This window comes from Podarcis erhardii (genome assembly GCF_964252035.2).
Source record: "Podarcis erhardii genome assembly, chromosome: 14".
Lineage (NCBI taxonomy): Eukaryota > Metazoa > Chordata > Lepidosauria > Squamata > Lacertidae > Podarcis > Podarcis erhardii.
The window spans coordinates 27,485,063-27,504,645 of record NC_138503.1 but is presented as its reverse complement, the minus strand read 5'-3'; the positions used below and the strand labels follow the sequence as shown (position 1 = coordinate 27,504,645).

At 46.0% G+C, this 19,583-nt stretch overlaps 1 protein-coding gene across 1 annotated transcript in view; it reads left to right on the top strand.

Moving 5' to 3' along the window:
* The window catches only part of ITGA11 (integrin subunit alpha 11), a 92,963-nt gene extending 76,004 nt beyond the window's left edge, over positions 1-16,959 (top strand). Inside the window, exons 22-30 of the mRNA XM_081838755.1 lie at positions 2,153-2,229; positions 5,144-5,233; positions 6,085-6,175; positions 6,281-6,394; positions 7,558-7,644; positions 11,006-11,116; positions 12,014-12,109; positions 14,151-14,264; positions 15,393-16,959. Coding sequence (XP_081694881.1) covers positions 2,153-2,229; positions 5,144-5,233; positions 6,085-6,175; positions 6,281-6,394; positions 7,558-7,644; positions 11,006-11,116; positions 12,014-12,109; positions 14,151-14,264; positions 15,393-15,464 — 852 coding nt within the window. The 3' untranslated portion in view covers positions 15,465-16,959. The remainder of the gene's footprint in view (positions 1-2,152; positions 2,230-5,143; positions 5,234-6,084; positions 6,176-6,280; positions 6,395-7,557; positions 7,645-11,005; positions 11,117-12,013; positions 12,110-14,150; positions 14,265-15,392) is intronic.
* Positions 16,960-19,583: the final 2,624 nt, after the last annotated feature.

The following is a 19,583-nucleotide window of genomic DNA, read 5'->3' as shown; positions in this document are numbered from 1 at the left end:
CAGCAGAAAACAAACTTGCTCCATCTTCCACAGGGCAACCCTCTAGATATTGGAAGACAGCTGTCATATCACCTCTCACCTCTAAGTGTATTAAGAACATAAAAGGAGCTCTCCCGGATCAGGCCATTACCCATCCAGCCAAGCATCCTGCTCTCACAGGGGGGAGCCAGATGCCCCAATGGGAAGCCTGCAAGCAGGACTTGAGCACAAGAGCACTCTCCCCTCCCGTTGTTTCCAGATACTGGTATTAAGATGCATTTCTGCCTCCAGTGGTGTCAACTTGAATAAAATATTGGGGGGGGGGTGACAGGTAAGCCCCGTGCTGCATAATCGACCACATGATGTGACACATTTACACCATTTGAATGGCAATGTCCATTGACTAGGGGGACTGGTTCCCTCAAATATTTTAATGGGAGAGGGGCTGAGGAGTTGGCTCCTATGTCTGCCTCCAACTGTGGAGGCAAAGCATGGCCATCATGGTTAGTAGCCATTGATGGCCTTTTCCTCCATGATTTTGTCTAATCCTCTTTTAAAGCTATTCAGGTTAGTGGCCAGCACTGCTTCTTGTGGGAGGGAGTTCCATAGTTTAACTAGGCACTGAGTATTTTTTCCTCATCATTCTCTAGTAGGCCGAGTCTTTGTTCCATCCCATAACATAAAGCAAACTTATAGGAAACCGAGGCTGATGGAGCTGCAGTCAAAAATGCCTGGTGGGCACCAGGATTACTTAAAATCTGTAAATCTCATAGTGCCAACACTAGCCTGTTCCCCTCTTTTGGCAGCTTCCCCACTCATCACGCTCTTAGCTATGCAAGCTCAAGTCCGTATGCAAAGCACACGGATGGTTTAAGAGAGGCCTCTAGGTCACCTGCCTTGCATGCAGAAGGTCAGTCCCCAGCATCTTCAAGTAAGCAAAGGGTTTCTCTCTGCCGAATACCTTGGAGTGTTGATGCCAGTCAGAGAAGGCAGTCCTAACCAAGATGGACCACTGGCCTGGCCCAGGAGGAGACATCTTCATTATTTCATTTTCATAACAACTTCCATCAGGATTCCTCAGCAGAGACCCTGAGAGGATGTTCAGGGCTTGAAACTATGTTGGGCAGCTGAAGTCTCCCATCCTAACTCTCCTGACTCCTTAAACAGAAGAAGTTTCACTGTGCTGTCATAGATGATCTACCTGGAAAATAAATTATCCCTCATATCCACTATAGGCTGGAAGGAAAGCCTTGGAAGATCTACAGGCAGACAGAGAAGAAGTAGAAGGCAATGAGAGGCTTCCCAGATTCTAAAGAAAATGTTAAGATTGAAACCTCGGCTTGGCAAGGGATTGACAGTGATGGATTTGATCTAATCACTGTGCTAAGATTTAGCCCTTGCAATAAAGCAGCCCTGTGTGCTTTTGGACCATGAAATACTATCATAATGCATCTGTATGGCCTCGAATATGTACGGCTCTGCCAAAGCAAATAGAAGCTAAAAATGGAAAATTCAGCCCTCGGAGCCCAAGGAGGGGAATTTTAATATTATAATCAGCTGTGCAGAGACCTGGGGCTTTTTTAAAAAAAGATGTAGTTAGAGCGTGGGGTGGGGGGGGGGTTGGCAGCCAACCTCCCACTTTCAGCAAGGCAACACCCCCAGTGTAAGTGAACTGGGCAACACAATGCAACTAATCAGACTTGCTAAGTGCCTCTCCAGTCGCTGTTGCAACCAGAAAGGTAAAACTAAGGGAGCAGGTCCATAGCTCAGTGGCAGAGCATTTTCCTTGCACCTAGAAGGTCCCAGGTTCAATCCCTGGAAACTCCAGGCATGAGCCTGAAGAGCTACTGCCAATCAGTGTAGACAATGCTGAGCTAGATGGAGCCCAATGGGTCTGGCTCAGAAATAAGATACTTTGAATGTTTCTATATCTTCTACATCATACACCAGGGGCGACTGATGGACCTTTGATACGTTGCTGATTTCAAACTGAGTTGATGGAAATGTTCACCTAACCTAAGTTGGTCAAGTCCATTAATTTCAATTCAGTTTTATGACTAAACGTTGGCTACAAGACTCTTGTCCTGATAGTCTAGTGCTTGCTCCAGATGGCTGTGGGAAATGTTCCTGAGTTGTTTTCCTTAATGCATCTGTCTGTTTTCAATCTCTGCAGGTGGCTTTTCGCCTGGATTTCGAGTTCAGCAAATCTATTTTCCTCCAAAATCTGGAGATCTCTTTGACTGCCAACAGGTCGGCAATAACATTATTTTTCTCCTCTTTTTTTTACATCCACTCATTTTCCCTCCCCACCACCACTGCCTGCATCCCATTCTTCCCCAGGCTGTTTTCCTCTCTGATGCTTCTGAGTCAGAACAGAGAGGCTTCCGAAATGTATATATTTATCTGAGTGTCTAGCCTACCTCTTCCCAAAGGCTCAGCAGTTGGTGAATGGTGTATTTAAAAGAATGAAACTGCAGATGCTAAAACCCCAACAATTCAATAGGTCTGTGGGCAGGGAACTCCGCAATGCTCTGGGTGCACAGAAATTATTTACCATCCAAGTAAGGTGGGCAGGTTTTGGGGGGCATTATGAGAGAGGCAGAAAAGCTTTTCTCTGTGAATTTTCTCCACCACATGCATGCATACTTTGGAACTCCCTGCTTATTGACAACATTGAATGTTGTCAACATTCAATGAAACAGAAATGAAAACATTTCTGTTTAGGCAAGCCTATCCAAACATGCAGAATGTTGACATGCGTACAAACCTGGTTTTTGGCTTATAGTTAATTTCAATTATTTTTGAAGGTTTTATATAATGGGTTTTAACTGCTTTTTTAAAAAAACTGATAATCTTTTTGTTATTTTTTTTGTAAACTGCTTTAATATCATTTCATTTACAATCAAGTTCTTCATACATTTTATGAAACAACTAATTCACCAAACCAATAAGATAGCTTACACACCTCTTATTTGTTACAATTCTATCCTGCCTTTTCTCCTAGGCACTTAAATAGCCCCCATGTATTGTGGCCTGTTTCTTCTATTTCAAATTCTATTCCTTTTTTTAAAAGGGGGAGGGGTCACAGATGAGAGGGAACTGAATGGGCATGGCTAGCAGATGAGGGGCATGGCTTCAAGGCCCAGCCCACCCAAACTTGTATCACTGACATTGGGACGAAGTAAGCTTTGATGTCCCCATGCCAGAGGCAGCAAAGTGATCATTTAGCCCGTGTGGTCCTGATGCTGGTCCTCATCCTTCACATGAGTGGACTCTTGTCCAGCACGGGGTAAATCCTCGGTTCCTGCAAACTGTGGAGATTGCATACATTTATGTATACATATGCTAATAAATATCTTTGGCAGGGGGCATTGTCTAGCTGTGCCATGAAAATATACAGTGGAATACAGAGGCTGTCATTGTTTGTGCATGCACATACACACGCACGCACACACGCGCACACGCACACACACACACAAGCCCAATAAATGTTGTTTATAAAATTTGAGCCTTTGTGAAACCAGGTCTCCCTCACTCCTAAGAGACCCCAGGCGCTATGAAAACAAAGCTAACTTTGGCAGTTAGAAAACCCACAGTTGCACTTGTAAATCACAGCTCCCTCCCTCCCATTGCCCATATGACAACAGAGAGACCTTTTCTAGCATTGTGCCAGACCCGCTGGAGAAATTGGGTCAGGGGAGGAGAAAGACCTCACATTCCATCCCTTTAAAATGTAAATATCCCCAGTCCAAGGGGACTTCCACACAGTACCTTATTATGGGTTCAATGGTGGGTCAGTCACCATCTCTCAGTTTTGAATTTTTGCTAAAAAGGGGGGCGGAGAAGAGATTTAAAAGAATTACTTCCCCGTAGATGCATTTAAGGTACGGATGCTAAATTGCTATCACAGAAATGGCAGTGGAGGCGATGTTTCACATGTGGGTGAAAGTTCCTTAAACTTGGACAGAAAGAGAGAGAGAGAGAGAGAGCGCTTAGAGAACCCAGAGCTGTGTCAAAAATTGGTAAGATGAGCACTTGGAAAATGACAAAAATTTCTGTTCACTTCAACTGCAGAGTGGATTAACTTCGCACAGCTCGTGAATCATGCTGTGTCAGCCAGAAATCCCCTTTTATACGTCTCTATATCCCGCTAGGCCAGCATAGTATTGGCGAGTGGCAAGGGGAAAGTTCTGTCTGCTGCCAAAGTCACCGAGAGTATAAGTAAGAGAAATTGCTACTCTTGGAAAGGGGACCAGCGCCAACACTGGCATTGATGCCACAGAAGAAAAACTGAGCTCTCTCTGTGTGTGTGTATATTTATAAGTTCTAACAGCTCCTAATCCCATTCAGTAGGAACTTCTTGTAAGCAGCCTAGGTCCACAACGTTCCTCATGCAGCTGCATCTGAGCAGGCAGCTGCTTACAGCCCCTCCAGGCGCATTCACAAATAATTCCGCTCATGGTGGCATCTGGACAGTTCTCCTGCATCCCATTTTCAATGCTCTTTGCTCCTGGAACAGATTTGGGGCAGACCTACTGCTCCATTTCCTCTCTGTGTACATTTTGCAGCTTCCTGTTGAAATCCTGTAGCTGTACCCTGGGAGACCAGGGTTCTAGTCTCACTTTGCCAGGAAGCTCCCTGGGTGACCTGGGGCCAGTCAGTCTCTCAGTCTAACCCTACCTCACAGGGTCATTGTGAGTTTATAATAATAATAATAATTTATACATACATACATACATACATACATGGTTTCCCCAGCCACTCTGGGTAGCTCCCAAAACAATATTAAAAACACGATAAAACATCAAACATTAAAAACTTCCCTAAACAGAACTACTTTCAGATGCCTTCTCAAAGTCAGATAGTTGTTTATTTCCTTGACATCTGATGGGAGGACATTCCACAGGGCAGGTGCCACTACTGAGAAGGCCCTCTGCCCAATTCCCTGTAACCTCACTTCTCACAGTGAGGGAACCGCCAGAAGGCCTTCGGCGCTGGACCTCAGTGTCTGGGCTGAATGATGTTGTAGAAGACACCTTCAAAAAAGCACCAGCTTGGAGGGGCCTTTGCCTTCTCATCAACATTAGCCCATTCCCTGTTAATCTGCTGGCTTCTGAGTCCTGCTGTGTCACCTAAATGACCTTCTGGTTCTTCTGTATTCTAGTGACAGCGAGGAACAGGAAAACACCAAAGAGGACAATTCTGCCCTCCTAAAGTTTCCGCTGAAGTATGAAACAGACCTGCTTTTCACCAGGTACTTCTGATGGCTTTGAGTGGAGTCTTTATAGTGCTTTGATTTGTTAACGCTGAAATTTCCACCCGCTGTGTGCATTCATACTCCTGTTTAATGGGCACTCACTATGTTTCCAGTGTGGGGGTTTTAATCTGAGTTCACACAGCATTATTAAAAATGTAGGTGTATCCTGGACTTACTGCTACTACTACTACTATGAATTACCTGCCTTTCACCCTAAGGTCCCAAGGCAGATTAGAGAACATTAAGAACAATATTAGGCTTAGGCTCCAATACTTTGGCCACCTCATGAGAAGAGAAGACTCCCTGGAAAAGACCCTGATGCTGGGAAAGATGGAGGGCACAAGGAGAAGGGGACGACAGAGGACGAGATGGTTGGACAGTGTTCTCGAAGCTACCAGCATGAGTTTGACCAAACTGCGGGAGGCAGTGGAAGACAGGAGTGCCTGGCATGCTCTGGTCCATGGGGTCACAAAGAGTCGGACACAACTAAACGACTAAACAACAACAAGAACAATATTAAAAATCATTTCAAACGCCTTGCTTCTTATAAGATACTACTGTTTGGTGTGTTGATTGGAGCCATTAAGCTGTTCCTAATTCACCTCTAGCCAAGGTGTGACCACCTTTGCATGGGATAAAGACATCCAAAGGATGTATACAAACAGAAATGAATCTGACACTAATGAAGCCCTGCTGATGTGAACTAAGGGGCAAAAGAGCTCAGCTGTGAAACATCCTCAGTGGGGAGGGGGGAAGGGAACAACTTTATTGTGCTCTAAGGCAGAATGTGAACACACCCTTAGTTGAACTATGTATGGATGACTTTTCTCCTTTTTGCCGTTATTCAGGAGTCCCAGCCAGAATTACTACGAGGTCAAGTCAAACAATTCTCTGGAGAGATATGACAGCATCGGTCCGCCTTTTAACTGTACTTTTAAGGTAGTGGAGGAACTCTGTGTCTGAGGAACCTGGTGGGGAAAGAGGGCGAGGGATGTTCCCTTGCAGAAGGGTATTGATCTAGCGTGTGTTTGTCAACTTTCACAGCTGCAGAATCTGGGCCTCTTTCCTGTTGACGCGATGGCTATCAAAATCACAGTCCCTGTGGCCACACGGGGAGGCAATCGCCTTCTGCAGCTAGCAGGCTTCCACGTGGATGAGGTAGCTAGAACTTTTATTTGTGATTCTTAAGGGGATTTTTAAAAAATAGCCTCAAAGGAACTTTAAGGTGTGGGTTACAAATCAGGATGCTCCAGCAGGAAGCCACAATGTAGGGAGTTTCCCCCCAACCCCCCAATTTGATTTGTGATCATAGCAACCTCCAAAGTTAATGTGCTGTCATGATGCTCAGACTTTCCCCTACCCCTTGCAAGCAACTTCCAGTTCTAGGATCAAACCCCTTTGGCTTACGTAAAGACTTGTGGTGCTTACCATGAAAAGCCATGGCTCAGGGGCACAACATCTGCTGTGCACGCAGAAGGCCCCAGGTTTCATCTCTGGGTGGGGCTGGGAAGGCTGCCTTTCTGAAACCCTGGAGAGCTGCTGCCAGCCCGTGCCGATGATATTGAGCTAGATGGAACCCAGTGGTCTGGCTTGGCAGTCTCCTGTGTCCAGCTTTAGCGCTTTTTATAAAACTGGGCCCCCAATGACAAATTTGGCAGGCTGTACCATCCTCCCATCCAGATGTTGTGTCATCTTTTGGTTTCCTCCCATCTGTTCTGCTAATAGTCACCCTCTTGACCCAATTATTACAGTTTTTGGCTCCGAAAGGAAGCTGTCTTAAGACTAAAGCCAGGCCATTGCTTCCTCTAACTCAGTATCTCCTACACTGACTCACAGCAGCATTCCAGGGATTTCAGGCAAGAGACGTTCCCAGCCCCACGTGGAGATGCCATTGGGGATTGAACCCTGAGCCTTCTGCACCCAAGCCAGGTGCTCCGCCACTGAGCTACAGCCCTTCTGCATTAATTGTGCACTCAGGGCTCCATCCACTTCCACACATAGCTGGCTGGGGAGGTGGAAAGGATTAGGAGCCAGCAGCAGCAGAGAGCCAAACCTCCCACTGGCATTTAATGACTAGCTTGTAAGGTCATGGAACAATTTTCCTCCTAGAGGGACTGTGGCTGGAATCCAGGTGCCCACATTTTGTGTGCTGCCTTGGGATGGACTGGCTGCACAAATGGAAGCTGTATTTTAGAGGCAAGGATGTGCACAGGGGGAGCAAATCCCCCAAACAGGCTATCCAGTCTGTGTCATTCTTTGCAGGGTGTTTCTTTGGATTTCTGTTCCCAGTGAGCTTTTCCAGCTTCCCTCTTCTATTATAGGAACACATAACGTGCCACATTGGGGGGAACAACACAGATTATCGAAGGACACCTTCTGATGAGGACTTGGGGCGCCACCCCCAGCTGGTATGTAAGGCCCATCTTTCTGTGCTGGACATCTGAAAACACAAAATCAAATCCTGTGTGCTGAGACAAGACTTGAACATAGGGCTCAAATTCTGGTCCATCTTTTATTTAAAAAGTATGCCATGTCATTGCCAAGGTATTCACAACCTGCGCAGCATTTCCTGTGCAATGAATACTTTTTATGACTTGGGGGGGGGATGCCCTCCCTGGCTTTAATGTTACATAGCAAACTTGGAGAATGAGGTCAGATAGCAAATTGACTTTGGGCTGATGTACTCAACCAGCCTTTCTGAACCTGGTGTCTTCAGTGGGGGCTGATGGGAGTTGTCATCCGAAATATCCAGAAGACATCAGGTTGTGCATTAGGAAGCTGCTTGACTGGTCTGGAGTGTGGACAGCCCAATCTTGCTTAGGATGACACCTGCAAGTGATTTTCAGGCCTGTCCAAAGGAGAGGACTTCAGGGGGAGGTCATCCAAAACAGCAAGGAAACCTGAGTAGGCTGTGAGTCCCGGGGTGGGGGTGGGGACTCCCTTTGGGCTCAAGCATGCTCACTGGTCTGAGCAACAATCATGATAGAGGATGGGGACCCTACGGCCCTCCAGATGTTGAAGGACTCCAGCTCCCATCATCCCTGCGCATTGGCCAGGGATGTAAAGAGGCACCATTTTTGTTGGCATTCCCTGCCTTTGGAGCTGATGGGAGTTGGAGCCCAACAACATTCGGAGAATCACAAATGTTCCCCGTCTCGACTGCCAGCCTGGCATAAGAACATAATACGAGCCCTGCTGGGTCATGCCAGTGGTCAAGCCCGTCTAATCCAGCACCTTGTTCTCACAGCAGAACCTGAGCACAAGCGCCCTCTCCGCTCTTCTGCTGTCCAGAAACTGATACAGTGGTACCTCGGGTTACAGATGCTTTAGGTTACAGAGGCTTCAGGTTACAGACTCTGCTAACCCAGAAATAATATCTCGGGTTAAGAACTTTGCTTCAGGATGAGAACAGAAATCGTGCAGCAGCGGCACAGCAGCCAGTGGGAGGCCCCCTTAGCTAAAGTGGCGCTTCAGGTTAAGAACAGTTTCAGGTTAAGAACGGACCTCCACAACGAATTAAGTTCTTAACCCAAGGTACCACTGTATTTAGAAGCATTACTACCTCTGAGAGGAGGTAGAACATAGCAGAGTGGTTGTGTGGCTATTCCCTCCCCCCCACAGGTGGAATAAATGAAGACAACGGACACAGAGTTTTAGGTTAATGGGCGAAAATGGCCACAACTTTATTGATTACAGGAAAGAAGGGTATTGGCTTTAGGCATTGGCCCTAACCGACTATCCGGTCTGACCGGGAAGGGTTAAACATCAACAGGGGGAGCCACCCGAGATGCATATCCCTAGGCGCTCCCCGAGGGGTTATCGCTCGGGGGCGCGCTTTAGGCCCTAGCCTCCGTAGGTTTCGGACGAGGCGTCGCCCCTCGGAGTCCTTTAACGAACTACCCTTCAAGCATTGGGGGAGGTGATGGCGTTCCTCCCCCCCCAACCTCATCTGCATGATAATACCCCGGCCAATGCCTACCGCCAAAACCGAGGGAGTTGTGACGATTTGCTACGAGGTAGGCGAAAAAACCAAGTGGCTCACAAAACCAGCCAATTAGCCAAATGGAAAAACTCCTACCAGGCCCCTTGCGGCGACCAGCCGAAGCCCATAGCAAGGTCAGTAGCAAAACCTAAAGGGCGGGTGGGTGGGAAACCGCGTCGTCTCCAGGGAAGAAAGGGGGCGAGCCAGGGGCTGCCCTGACCTTAAGTGGCCCTACGAAGGCCCGCCCCTGCCGCCAGCCGATTGGCTGGCGCCACAGGGTATGCTAATTGGGGGAATCCCTGTCTCCCGCGAGGCTGACGCCAGCCTCGCGAGAGCGAGTGTGGGCGGGGTCGTGATCCCACAACCCCCCCTCCTCCTGAAGATCGGAAGGGGCACTAGCAACCATGGATAGCCTTCTCCTCTATGAATTTGTCCAGTCCTCTTTTAGATCCATCCAAGTGTCAGGGACTGGACTGAAGAGGACGAGGAGTGGTGGAGTTCACACACACACACACACCCCCCGCCCTTCTCCTGTAGCTTCCAGAGAAGAGGAAGGCAGTCTCAAATTACAGCAGGGCTTTGAGGAAGATAACAGCTCAGAGACAGGCGAACAGAAGAGTTATGAGGTGTTAGGAGAAGGTAGAGGGGAGACAGAGCAGCTAGCTGACACGTCACTGGACAGCATAACTGAGCCCCCTTCTCCCAAAACACGACATTCGTTAAGAACAAAGGGCACAGTGACAGTTCACCATGGGCGGATGCCGTAGAAGCAGGTGTTGTTGTTAGATGGGGGGGGGGGCTCAGTGTGAGCAACTCCATCACTGAGGAATGACTGGACTTCTTTATCTTTCGTCATCATCATCATCATTTTATTTTTATGCCACCTTTCTATAGCTAAAAACAATGCTCAGGGTGGCTTACAACATCACCAGATTTACGTAATTACCAACATAACAGAAGTCATTAACAATAAACAAAACACATCAAAAAAAACCGCAGCCAAATGGAAAACAATTTCCACATTAATCATAAAATCTAAAACTAAGAATACAGCATTAATATCAATCACAATTTAAAATGACACAGGTAAAAAATAAAAGCAATTTGGGGGGGGGGGGAATGGAGCCCTCTCTGCCCTGCAGCAGCAGCAGCAGCAGCAGCACTCCTTTATGGAGCCTGTCAGGCCGTGCCCCAAGCCAGGCAAAGAGAAGCAGGGCCAGGCCCTTCAGGCCCCCAGCAGGTCAGTCCTGGGCAGCAGCATTATAACTGAACAAATCATAAGTAAGAACTTCCTTGTTTCCTCCCTGCTTCTTGGTGCCATCGGGGGAGGGAGAGGATTCCTCAAGCCTGACACCAAGTTGGTCACTGCCTCCTGTGGGAGTGAGTTCCATAGTTTAACAATGAAGAACTTCCTTTAATCTGCCCTGTTCTCAACCTGTGGGTCCCCAGATGTTGTTGGACTACAACGCCCATCATCCCTGACCACTGGTCATGCTGGCTAGGAATGATGGGAGATGTAGTCCAACAACATCTGGGGACCCACAGGTTGAAAAACACTGTGCAGCTAAAAAGAAAAGAAAAAGTGCTTCCTTTCATCCAGCATGAGCAGGATCTGACCACCTCATTGTGGATGCAGCAAATTTGAGAGAATGCCCAGTGGTGGTCACCCACCTGCCCAGACCACTGCAGTAGTCACTTTGGTCCTACTTCCAGGTGGGAGGAATGAGCCTTGTTATGGCCCTCTCCACTTCTAACTCCTTTTTTCTTTTCTTTTTTACTCCTTCCAGAACTACAGTAATTCTGATGTGATATCCATAGACTGCAGTGTAAATCTGGCTGCCAATGGAGAAGTCAGCTTCCTCTTGCATGGAAATCTGTGGATGAAGTCACTGAGAGCTGTAAGGGCGAGTCAGCAAACAGTGTACTGTAGCTTCCAGTGCTATTCCCATTGAAGGCTGGCAGATTATTGTGCTTATGCGGCTCGGCTGTATCCCGAACTAGCCCCTGACTCCAGGGAGTTGGGCCACGAGGAAGTTTTCAAACTTCCTCTTTTCTCGCCAGCTTTTTCAGCTGCTAGTCATTCCCCGCCCGTCCCCAATGGAATCCTCCCTCTCTACGTAGCTGGGAAACAAGATTTGTCATCCTCTTCAGTGCCACATCAACACCATTTGCTAATTACACCAAATAATGAAAGAATTAGGTCAAGCCAGGAACATCTGTGACCTCTTTTTCACTAAGATGAGTGCTGGGTGAGACTCTCCCTGGTTTAAAGAAAAGTGTTATTTTTAACGCATCATAAAGCCAGCCAGCTTGATTTTCTGGTCTTTATTTATTTATACACACCCTTCAATAAATTGTTTTTATCTGTTTTATTTTTATTTTTTTAAGCCTAAAAGTGGTTTACAAAAAGAATAAAACAACTACTGTAAATTATCAGTTAAAAACAATTTTAGGACAACTGTTTCAAACAGGGTTTCCCAAACTTGGGTCTCCAGCTGCTTTTGGACAGACATGATTATTATTATTTTATTTTATTAAATTTGTATACCGCCCTTTACCTGAAGGTCTCAGGGCAGACATCAAGGGAGTGATGCTGCGGCACAGAAGAGTTATTTTCCCTGGTGTATCACTTGAAACATTCCAGGCAGGAAAGAGTGCTGCTCTTACAAATGACACAACCCCTGGTTTGCTCAGATCAGTGAAAAGGGCCCCCAAACAAGCTGAGTAACCGACTAGCTGAACTGTCCACTGCTGAGCCCCCTCTTGTGACTCTTATCTTGCCATGTCTTTTCAAGATGAAATTCAAGTCGCTGAGATTTGTGATTAACGCTGTCCTGCAGAGAGGGTTCCGCAGTGCCTTCGTCTTCAGAGAGGACGATCCCAGTCGGCAGGTGAGTAGCTTGACCACAGGCGCTCATCAGATCTCATAGAATTGTAGCGTTGGAAGGGACCCAAAGGGACATCTAGTCCAACCCCGCTGCCATGCAGGAATTGCAGCACATGTTCGAACCCTCGTGATCTGGGAGGCCACAAGCGACTTGGGCAAGTAATGGTACGCACCAGACCTGGAATTTGTGTTTGGAGAAGTGTGGTATGTCGTGGGGGTGATGGATTTATTGGGAAGAAGGAAAACTTGCTTCTGAAATTGCTGCTAAGTGGGTTCAAAGGAACCCTGAAGCCTGCAGTCAAAGATGCGGTTTCTCTTCCATAAGTGAACTGCATCTCTTGGCTTGCCTCTTCTCTCCTCTCAGATCATTTTGTCTCCTAATTTGATGGCGACAAAATTTGCCATTGGGTTTAGACGGTAATTGGGGAAGGGCAAATAATTTTTGCTTTCAGTTACCAATGTAACATTTCAGGTTGCATCTACACCAGACACATAGTGTGAAATAGCCATGCTTTGTTCACTCACTTTTTACAGGGCAAATAGTAAAGGTAAAGGGACCCCTGACCATTAGGTTTAGTCATGGCCGACTCTGGGGTTGCGGCGCTCATCTCGCTTTCTTGGCCGAGGGAGCCGGCGTACAGCTTCCGGGTCATGTGGCCAGCACGACTAAGCTGCTTCTGGTGAACCAGAGCAGTGCACGGAAAAACCGTTTACCTTTCCGCTGGAGCAGTACCTATTTATCTACTTGCACTTTGACGTGCTTTCGAACTGCTAGGTTGGCAGGAGCAGGGACCGAGCAACAGGAGCTCACCCCGTCGCGGGGATTCGAACCACCAACCTTCTGATCGGCAAGTCCTAGGCTCTGTGGTTTAACCCACAGCGCCAATACTCAAGGACAAAACATCTTCTTCTCGTGCTTTCCCTGTTCAGCATCTGCTTCCCCACCCAGAGCTCAGAAAAACTGACCAAAAAAAGCAATGAAACAGCTGTGCAATTTCCCCAGATGACCCATCATGCAGCTTTCCTGTGGGTTTCGGGCTGGTTCTGGCCTGTATAGAGTGCTCCAGCCATTTCCTTCTCTGGGGTTTGTCTCTCCTGTCTAGCAATTAACTCTCTCACTTTAACCTTCCCTTTCCAAATAGCATTGCCTTTCTATCAGCCTCCTCCTGCTACCCTTTAAACTGTGTCAAGAGGGCAGGAAGCATTTAATCCTTTCCTGCTAAGCCATAGTCCCAATTAAAATTGTCTCTTCCCCACCCCCATATCTGGAATTGCCCACTGGGCCGCAGAATGTCATCTGGATTCCAGCAGTCTGGAAGCAAAGTTCCTGATCCACTAGCCATTCAGAGCAGAACAGCAATGACTGGGTCCTGCTATGTTGCCCTTATCTGAAAGCAGCAGTTGCAAATCCAGTTTAACCCAACGGGGTAAACTGCAGCTTTTGCATCCAGCATCTCTCCTTCAGAATTAGGCCCCAATGAGGGCTCCTCATGCTCTTGAATAGACTTGTGCTTGCAGCCGTTGAAGAAGAGATAAATAAATGCATATACGACACAGAGCGGAAGAACATTATGGCATGCTCTTCGTTTCTGAAATGTCGTTGAAAAGCGGGGCACTGGTGCCCTCTGCTGGCAGCAGATGTCAGTATGTGCTTGTCACGGGTACACTTCTGCAGAGTGAACCCAAACACACATAACCAAACTTGTTTCTTCTTTTTCAATTCCATACAAATCACACCCATCACCCTGCTCCTTTTTGGATGCAAAGGGGGTTAAAAGTCAAGGGGGGTTCCATTCGAAGAGCCAGTTGGTAGAATCATAGAATTGGAAAAGATCCCATGGGTAATCTAGTGCAAGTTCCCTACAATGCAGGAATCACAGCTAAAGAATCCCTGACAAGTGGCCGTCCAACCTCTGTTTAGAAACCTCGAATGAAGGAGGGTCCAACACCTTCTGAGGTCATTCATTCCAGTGTCAGGCAGCTCTTACCCTCAGAAGGTTTTTCCCCAAAGTTGCAAGTGTTCTTGTTGTGTATTCCTCTTGCAGGTCATGTTTGAAATCTCCAAGATAGAGGAGTCCCAAATCCCCATCTGGATCATCATTGGGAGCACCTTAGGTGGTCTTCTCCTGCTGGCCCTCCTTGTGCTGGCGCTGTGGAAGGTGAGTCCCTCTCCCACCAGAGGCGCATTTAGGGGAGCGCAACCAGCTTGGTTGCACTGGGAGTTGAGCCATGGGGGCACCACAACTATGGTGTAATGGTCACACAGTGTCACACAGGGTGCTGCTGAAATCTGAGACTCCCCCAAAGTCCGCCACTGCTCCAACCACCCCTTGGCCTGATGGGGGTTGTAGTGCACAAGCAGCTGGAGGGCACCAGATTGGGGAAGGCTGAAAACTGGCAATGGGGACCCCAATGGATGAAAGATGTTCCTCACAAAAACCAGCTTTATATATGAAGTCATTGTCTGCCAACTGCCCTTTTAGTGGGAAGACAAGAATAGGAGTTTTTAAAATAATCCATCAACAAAAATCATTACTCTCTATTCCTACCATTAAAGCAATAAATTCATTTCCATGAAAATTAGTCACACTGCTAAACATTTGGCCTTTTCCTTGTTTAACAACTAGGATTGCCATATGAGCCATGTAACAGGCAGAATCTCAGCTGATTGGGTTTTGTTCTGCTTTTTTGCTTCCCACCCACCCACCATTTCCTAGCTCAATGTTTGCCCTTTTATGCATTTGCATATTTCTTTATTCAGTTGTAAGCCAGTCTGAAGTCACTAAGATAGGATATGTCTTAATAAACAAACTAATACTGTACCATGATGTCACGTAATGATTAGTGAGTTTGGGCTGGTCCTCATTGTTGCCTGTTCTATATTCTGATATTGTGTACCCATCAATTCCCCCAGGTCCGAGAGCTTTTCTCATCCTTCTACAGCTGTACTTCATGAAAATGCGATCTTACCTGCTATACTGAACTCATTTAAGCAAAATCTCCTTTTGGATTTTCCACACATCCGAGAAGACCCGATTTGGCAGGTGCAATTGGATTTTCACAAGGCGCAGCTATGGAACTACAAGAAAAGCTCTCAGACCCAGGGGAATGAATTGAGACATGATACAGTCAAAATACAGGTCAAGCAGAAATATAGGTGAGTCCTGAGTTTGAGATGCAGCTGGATGAGGCAGGGAGCCTCAGCTACATGTGACCTATCAATACTGCTATTACTGCCAGGCATATAAATTAATGGTGGGTTTTTCTTTATCTTCCTTTTCCTGCAGCTTGGCTTTTTTAAAAGTGCTAACCGCAAGAGAGACGCAGCCCAGAACCAGAACACCAAGGACTTGGACTGAGGCTTCCATCTCCCTAAGTGACTCACTTGGCTCCTCAGAGCCAAGTTTCCTTTGCAATGATGAGATCCCTCAACACCCCCTCCACCTCTTCTCATGAAAGCAAACCCAACTGCTCAGTGTTACCTGCAAGGGGCAAGATGCAGCTGGCTAAAAAAGGACTTCAAACTGGTTTTAATTGCTTCCTTCAGCCTAAGACACTGGAAGCTACGCAGCAACGGCCAGGAGAGTAAATTTACAGGGACAAGGGACCCTTCAATGGCCATCGCTTTCTTAAAAATGACAAATCTTGGCTCCACGAGGCAGACAACTACCATGCCAGAATAGCTCTGCAGTGATCTTAAAAGCCTCTGAGCTCCAGTCCTTTTTATCCGTTCATGGCACAAGCATATCTCACTGGGGAAAGCTTTTCACCCCACCAAAAAAAGGGGGGGAAACCTGGATCTGCATGGATAGCAGCAGCAAACTTGTAATGGGTCTTCACATATTCTTTTTACAGCAACTGCTTATTCAAGATGCCATGGGAGAATGAACCAGACCGATATATTCTGCACAGGTGGTCTTCAAGAAGTTGAGATATCAACACAGCATGCCTTTGAAACAAATGGCGTTGCCTTTACAAAATAGTGCAGCATTTGAAATCATTTGAGGACGGGAGGTTCTTTCTGGACCAGAGGACTCTGTAGCGAGTTAATGCTTTAAAAGCAAGATCCATTCATGTTATCCATAAAACATGTAAGAGGCTGGGTGACTTGAATGAAACAGAAGTTAACTTGCAGGTGGGGACACATGTTCTCTAGCTATTCCCTTAATTGTCAGAAGAAAGGGACTGCCGCAAGTAAGGGGCACCGTGTGTTTATCTATGAATGAAAATAGTTACTAGATTCTTATCCGATGCTCTACACCAAATGTTTATGAAGAGCCCAAGCAGGATATAACGCACTGGGCACTTATTCTGTACATGAAACTCCCATTCATTCCAAAGGGGTGGGTGCAGGATACATGCCCAGCTCAGAGCCAGACCGTCCGCCACTCTGCAGTGCCTCTCCCAGTCTCTAAATGGAGCAGATGAAGAGAGAGATCTTTATTGCCTTCTTTTAATGCACTGAACACAGATACCGACAATTGTAAGCACCTTAATGCAAGCCTTCAATCCTCAGCTGTATATACTTTTTCTGAAAATGTTTACCTTTCTTGTTTTTGAAGTCGACTAAAGCAAACCAGTTTGAAGTGTTTCCCCTCAAGTTGTGCAATTTCCAAAAGCAACACATGGAAAATATGTACTATATGTGTATATACTTTTGTACGATGGAAATGTTTTAATTTGACCCTTTTTGTTTCTTTTGCATAATAAAATTATTTATGCTATTGTGAATATTAATGACTGAAAATGAGAAATCAGTTCCACCGAATGCAGTAACCTATGTAAAATGCTGTAGCAGTAGATTGTGGTTTGTGGGATTTTGGAAAAAGAAAATTAAAACTTTTTAAAGTGAAAGTTTTAGATGCAGTCATTTGTCTAAGACTTTTTTTTTTTAAGGAACTAGGAATTTTGCCTTTTGGTTGGAGAAAACCCAAATGCACACTGACATTCATTAGGTGTTTTGAATCATAGCTCCCACCAGCCTGTCACCATGACTTTGCTGTCTGGGGCAGATAGGAATTGTAGTCCAGAACAGATGGAGGGCACCAGGTTGGTGAAGGATGCATTAGGAGCAGCCTGACATTAACATAGCTGCAACTATTTTTAGTTGTCATAGCAAGGACACTTAACTGAAGTGTTGGCAGTGCAAAATTGCACTCACAGAAAGGGAAGCAGAGACAGGACACATTTGACCCTGGGAATCTCCCAAAGCGCTAGAAGTCTGTCTGGTTCAATTCACCAGTAAACGTTTCCTTCAGGAAAGCCAACCCCAGTTACGTAACTACTGCTCCACAGGTGCTAGATCAGAGCTCAGGTACAAAATTCTAAAAGGGTTCTCGACCTTTCCGTGCTCTTTCTCCTAGTGACAACATGCCAGCTTTCCTTCCCTCCCTCGCTCACTTGAATCTTCTTAGCAACAAGCTCACTGCCTAGAAACCATCAGCTGTCTTTTAAAACCCAATGCACCCCCTACGACACATTCCAAATCAAAGTACCCGGTCATCCTTGGGAGCTTTTTTTGTTTTTTTGTTTTTTTGTTTTGGGGGGGGAACCATGTGACTAATGAGAGTTGCAGTCCACAACATCTGGAGGAGACCCGCTTGGCAAAGACCATCAATTTTGCTTTCTGCTTCCCCCACTGAGCTCGTTTGACTTCATGGTTTGTTTTCCAGAGTATTCCAAAGAGACAGATGCTGCCCAGATTAGGATACAAAGCTCCCATATCCCTCCTTCCCTCCCCCAGGCCTTTTAGCAATTGAACTTACAAGGGTGGGTAGAGTATGTAGCATTGCAATAATCCACACTGTCAGCATCTGTAAGGCTGCCTCCTTCTGCAGGCATGTTTATGCTCTGTGAAGGGGGATGTGCAGATTTTTTTTTTAAAAAAAAAAATCTTGTTAAAAAATAAAGCCTTGAACAGCTCAAGGCTAGCCAACCTGAAAGATCACCTGCCCCTGTAGAGACCTGTGATGTCACTTAGATTGTATAGGGAAATTCCACTCTGTGGAACATCATACGGCAGTGACCCAAAAAAGGGCATTTTCCACTACTGCCCCTATAATTATGGAAGGTCTTTCTCTTTGCCATGAATGAAACAGCAGCCATCAGCAGCTTCAGACGTCTTGTAAAGACCTAGCATTTTAACCAGGGTTTCCCTGACCTATAAGGTTGGACGCTGCCTATCTCTTTATGAATTCGTTTTTATTCTGTGCTGCAGGTGGTTGGACTAGCTGACCCTCAAGGTCCCCTCCAACGCTACAATTCTATGATTCTGTGGTTTAATGTTGCAATTTTGTAGCAATGTTATTATTTACTGTTTCTATGTTGCATGCATACTATACACACACACACACACACACACACACACAAAATATATATATATATGGTAAAATATTGAAACCTGCAGTATTGGAAGACCAGGGACTTGGTCAGAATTGGAGGTTTCACAGAGCTCATGCCTACTGTTTTGTTGGCAGAGGGCAAAGTCCAGCTCCCTGGCTGCCAATCAAGGTACAGCATCAATCTTATGAAAAGGAACCTTTGTGTGTTAGTTCACAGAACCAGGTTCACAGGAGAACTGGTGGCATTTCATCTCACCACATTAACATTATCTGTATCAAGAGAGGCAGCTTGGACTGACCCCTAAGCTTCTTATTTGCACCCCAAAATTAAAATGAGACAACAACATGAATCTGAGAGTTCACACTTTGGTGACTACCACCACACTGCCATTCTTTTTTACCTTCTCAGGGGAGAAAAGCAGCATTTTGAGTTTTGGAAACAAGTGCTCGTGTTCACAAAGGAGGAAGCTTTGGCAACTTTTAAATCATCCTCTCCCCCACTTCATCAGGGAGGAATTAATATAATTTGGCCATCCCTCAAAGCCCCATGAACAACATGCTGAAATGCAGAATGACCTGGACTTCAGACTGTTCAGAATGAAATCATCTACACAAACACCACAATATTTGGCCAACTTATTTGTTTAAGGCTCAGAAGGTCAGAGCTTAGCTGAGCGACTTGTCCATTAATCAAACTACAATAAAATTTAAATGCAATGGCATGAAACCACTTCTTTTCAAAACGAGAGGTCTGCTCCTTACCAACATCCCACAAGAGCAGCTACCAATCACTTTGCAGCAGAACACATCAGGGTTAAGTTTCACATTCAAGATTTTATTTGTAATACAAACACACATACCTGTGCTCAGAATGCCCCTTTTTATTTGAACTCTCTGTTCCGTTTTTTTAAAAAAATGACTGCAGAACATTCTTTTCCCAGCTGACAGTTAGAAAGTAGAATTTAAAATCATGGGAAGTGTTTTCAGTAACCTGTCAAAAAATGGCATTGGGCTGCTGAAGTTTTCTGCCAAGGAGAGATGCTTTTCACAGGTCAAACATTCTTCATACAATCAAGGTACTGTGAGTGATTTAAAAGATGGCCTTTAGAGAGGATGATTTGGACGTGTGCAGGTGGG